General features: G+C 50.6%; 1 protein-coding gene across 1 annotated transcript in view; it reads left to right on the top strand.

Moving 5' to 3' along the window:
* The first annotated feature begins 495 nt into the window (after positions 1-495).
* Positions 496-3,914, top strand: part of LOC307247948 (sodium/potassium-transporting ATPase subunit beta-233-like) — a 9,452-nt gene continuing 6,033 nt past the window's right edge. Inside the window, exons 1-2 of the mRNA XM_080024107.1 lie at positions 496-716; positions 3,258-3,386. Coding sequence (XP_079880233.1) covers positions 626-716; positions 3,258-3,386 — 220 coding nt within the window. The 5' untranslated portion in view covers positions 496-625. The remainder of the gene's footprint in view (positions 717-3,257; positions 3,387-3,914) is intronic.

Below are 3,914 nucleotides of genomic sequence, written 5' to 3' on the forward strand. Positions count from 1 at the left end.
ATGACGAAGGGCAACTGCAAGGACTGTGCAAAACAAAGTGGGGAGTAATCAGAAAACGTTTACAGACAACAAACAAAAAGATATAAGCCAGAGAGCTCAATCAACTTTCAAAATAGGTATTAAAAAAATGCTTTTAACAATGTTTATCCTCGTGATATTCGATTCGGGCAAGACATTGTTCGCAAATTATGAAATATTTTTAAGGGATATTCAAAAATAATAATTATAATAATAATAATAAAACCAACTTTGAACGGAAACCAAGACCTTTTATCCGCCTGAGAATTCGCCGCGTCGCGCGCGCCGAAGCACAGCTGGGAGGAGCGAGCGCGCGCCCCGCCCCGCCCCGCCGCCGGTCTTCCGCACGCGGCGCGGTGACGCGACGGAAGCCCGGCGCGGCCATTGGCCGGCGCCGGTCCCGCCCCGCCACTAGGTAACTTATTGGGAGAGGAACAGGATATATTGGCGTGCGCTTGTGCGGAGCGGGCTGGGTACGTCGCTGTCGGTTTCGGATTCGGGTGCTCCGGAGAGGGATCTGCCGCGAGAGGAACGGAACGGAACGGAACGGAAAGGAGCACGGGAGAGCGCGCTGCCACACGGGAGATAAAGGCCCAACACGGAGAAGATGCCTTCCAATAAAGACGATGGCGGGTGGAAGAGTTTCGTGTGGAATTCGGAGAAGGGAGAGCTGCTGGGACGCACGGCGGGGAGTTGGTGTGAGTATTCGCGAGAGCGGAAATCCCCCCCCCCCCCCCCACGCGGGCATTCCGTCCGGCGTCGGCGGGCGGCGGAGACCGCGTTGCCGCGTGCGCCGACGCATCCCACCTGTTTGATTTGACTTTGCTGCATTTCTAGCTTTGGCGCGGTTAGAAGCCCACCCACCCCCGCCCGCCTCCACCCACCCACCCACCCGCGTTCACGACACCCGTTAAGGCTTTACTACCAAATGACATAACGTTTCCTGTCACGTTTATCACTCGTGCCCGGCCGCCGGCTGCGACCCGCTCTCACGCCGCGCTGCTTCAAACCGAGCGGCACGGAGCGGGCGTCGGCGCGCGTCTCCGTTAGAGCCGCGGAGACCGGCTCTCCGTCCGTGCGGGCGGGCGGGCGGGTCGCGGGGGTTCGACGGTCCGCGGGCGTGTGAAGGGGGAACGTGGTCGCGTCTCTCTTGGGTGCACGGGAGGCTGCCGCAGAGTGGCGGCAAGGACACTACGTCAAACCACACACGCGAGGGGGGTGGGGGGGAGAAAACAACAAAAAAAAAAACCACAACACAAAGTTGGGATCCCCCCCCCCGGTGTCGGGTGCCGTCTCGAAAGGGTTAAAAATGCATCACGGTCCAAGGTGAGTCAAGGTGATGGGGCCTACTTGGACACGGGAGGGGGGAGACAATGCGTGTTGTGTTCCCATGATCAAATGTCACCGTGTTCTTATTCCACAATGGAATTGATTAACGTGTGTGCGCGTCCGTGCGGCTTCCTCGGGTTTCCACCGCCGGTGTCCTTCCGTCCCCCTTTCAATGTCAACCCACTTATTTTTTAATTTTTTTTTTTTTTTTTATCCCCCTCTCCTTCCAACAGACACTGCTGCTTTTTTTGGGGGGGGTGGTGTCACAGTTGTTACTGCTTATGTGGGATCAATGATTAGAAGCAGTTTAATGATTGAGACCATAGATAAACCCATGTGTGGTCACCTGGTGGAGGGGTCCAACTGAAGTGTGTGTGTGTGTGTGTGTGTGTAGTGTGTAGTGTGTGTGTCTGGAGCTGGGAGCTTTGCTTGTGTTCCTCCCAGGTCATCCCAAAAATGCTGATGCATTGAAACCCTCAGTGCCATGCGCAATACTGCGAGGAAAGGGCAAGACACTACGGTGCATGGGTCCCGACTGCTGCTTGCTGGTTGATATTAGGAGGATTGGATTTGGTGTGAGACACGAAATCGACAGCCAACCCTTTTTTTTTTTTTTTTTTTTTTTTTTTTTTTTTTAAAGCACTAATAGTAGGATGCCTATGGTATAGGTGGAACGAGAAGTTTTTGCAGGATTAACCGTTTTTTTTGGGTTTTTTTTTTATAGTGTTCCCCATTTCCACCGTGTCATAAAGAAAGGTGGCACAAAACTTCAATTATCGACACATGTCCTGCTGTGGATTATTTGTCTGAAATGTGTTGGTTTTTGTGGCCCCTTGAAATGTCCTCCGCTCACTGCTGCATCAGGAGTGACCCCTTTGACTTTGCCTCATGCAGCAAAAAGGCCTCACTCACCTGTGTGGCTGCAGCCCCGCGGTCGCAAGGTTAAACCGAAGTCAGAGGAAGGAAGGAATTACTCTGACATTAATAATACTATTATTATTGTTATTATTATAGTCTTATTTGGTGGCCGGTCATTTAAATTGTATTCACAAGATCCACACGACGCTGGCTTGAAGTGATAGCGCTTGCCGCCCTCCGACACCAGATGTGGAGTTACTAGTTTGGGGGATGTGCACGTGAGCGCTGTGGCTGTGAACCCGTCCCCGCAGAGCTGGAAGTGCCATGGCCGCCGCCGGCTCATGATTTGAATATGAATGGTGGCTCTGTAGTCGACTCTTCCTCGCCGGGCAGACACAGGCTCTTCTGTTTGCGTTGGGTTTGTCTGTAAATAATCCCTTTGGGACGCGCAGGGTGAGCTGCCGGGCCCCGAGTCGTGTCATGAGACTTAAGAGGTAGGATCTGGGCCAATTTTAGATTCTTTTTATGGCTGTGGTTGATGTGTTTTTTTGTTGTGTTTTTTGGTTTTTTTCATGCCCATCCTGCTTGCTGGTCTGGTAACTTTTTAGATTGTTTTTTTTTCCTATTTAAAAGATAACAATCTGACTAAAACTGCTTGTGTGGCTCAAACCTCAAGACTCGAGCCCAGGCTGTACCGGTTCTGAACAATAAATCGCTTCTTCTAGGGTCTGAGAAACTTAAATACAACCCCTTCCTTGCTAGGTTGTTGCAAAATTCCTATTTTAAACATGCACCCCCACCCCCACCCCCACCCTGGATTTGTCGCCTCAGAGTTGCTCTTGGTGAGTTGGTTTGTCAAACCAGCTATACCGCTCCGCTAATGTATGTCGGGCTCCTCCTTCTATCAGTTGTCCTCTTATTGCACAATTGGAATGCGGGCCTAGTAAATCTTGGCAGCCAGAGTGTGAATAAAGACGCTTCCGTGCGGCGGGCGTGCGAGCACTCTCACTAAACCCCCCAAACTGTCCTCTGCCTCTGGTTTCGCTCCGCAGTCAAGATCCTGCTTTTCTACGTGATCTTCTACGGCTGCCTGGCCGGGATCTTCATCGGGACCATCCAGGCCATGCTGCTCACGCTCAGCAACTACAAGCCCACTTGGCAGGACCGAGTCGCACCCCCAGGTGAGAGAGGTTTTGATCAAAAATATGTAACTCAAGTCCAATGAACTTGTCGTGTGACCTTCTCGATGAAGCGGTGTCGAATTTAGAATTTCAGGAGAAATGTGACATGGGGGGGTGCATATTTATTTAATTGCATTTAAATTCAGTGTACTTTGTAGGTGGCTAAAGAATAATGATCATTATAAATGGCTTTGCAGATTTTAACAGATTATGTTGTTGCCCCGCCCCTGCCTCGGGTGATGTTTTCACAGACATTGAACATGATAAACCCCTTACTTATACTGTACCTCCATCAGGTTCTCTTTTTTTTTTTTTTTTTTTTTTACGTTGTGGAAGTGACCCAATGTTGCTGACGTTTTGGTACTTGTGTAGATGCCTCCATTCCCTCATGTACAACATGGTTGCCTGGTTTCCACGGCTGGGAAAGCCGACTGGGGGTTCCCAGAACCCAAGTGGTCATGATCAACCTGCACACTGCAAAGATAAATGGCCAAAACAAAAAGCTGAAATTTTAAAGAGGTAAAAATA

Source organism: Zeus faber (assembly GCF_960531495.2).
Source record: "Zeus faber genome assembly, chromosome: 2".
Taxonomy (NCBI): domain Eukaryota; kingdom Metazoa; phylum Chordata; class Actinopteri; order Zeiformes; family Zeidae; genus Zeus; species Zeus faber.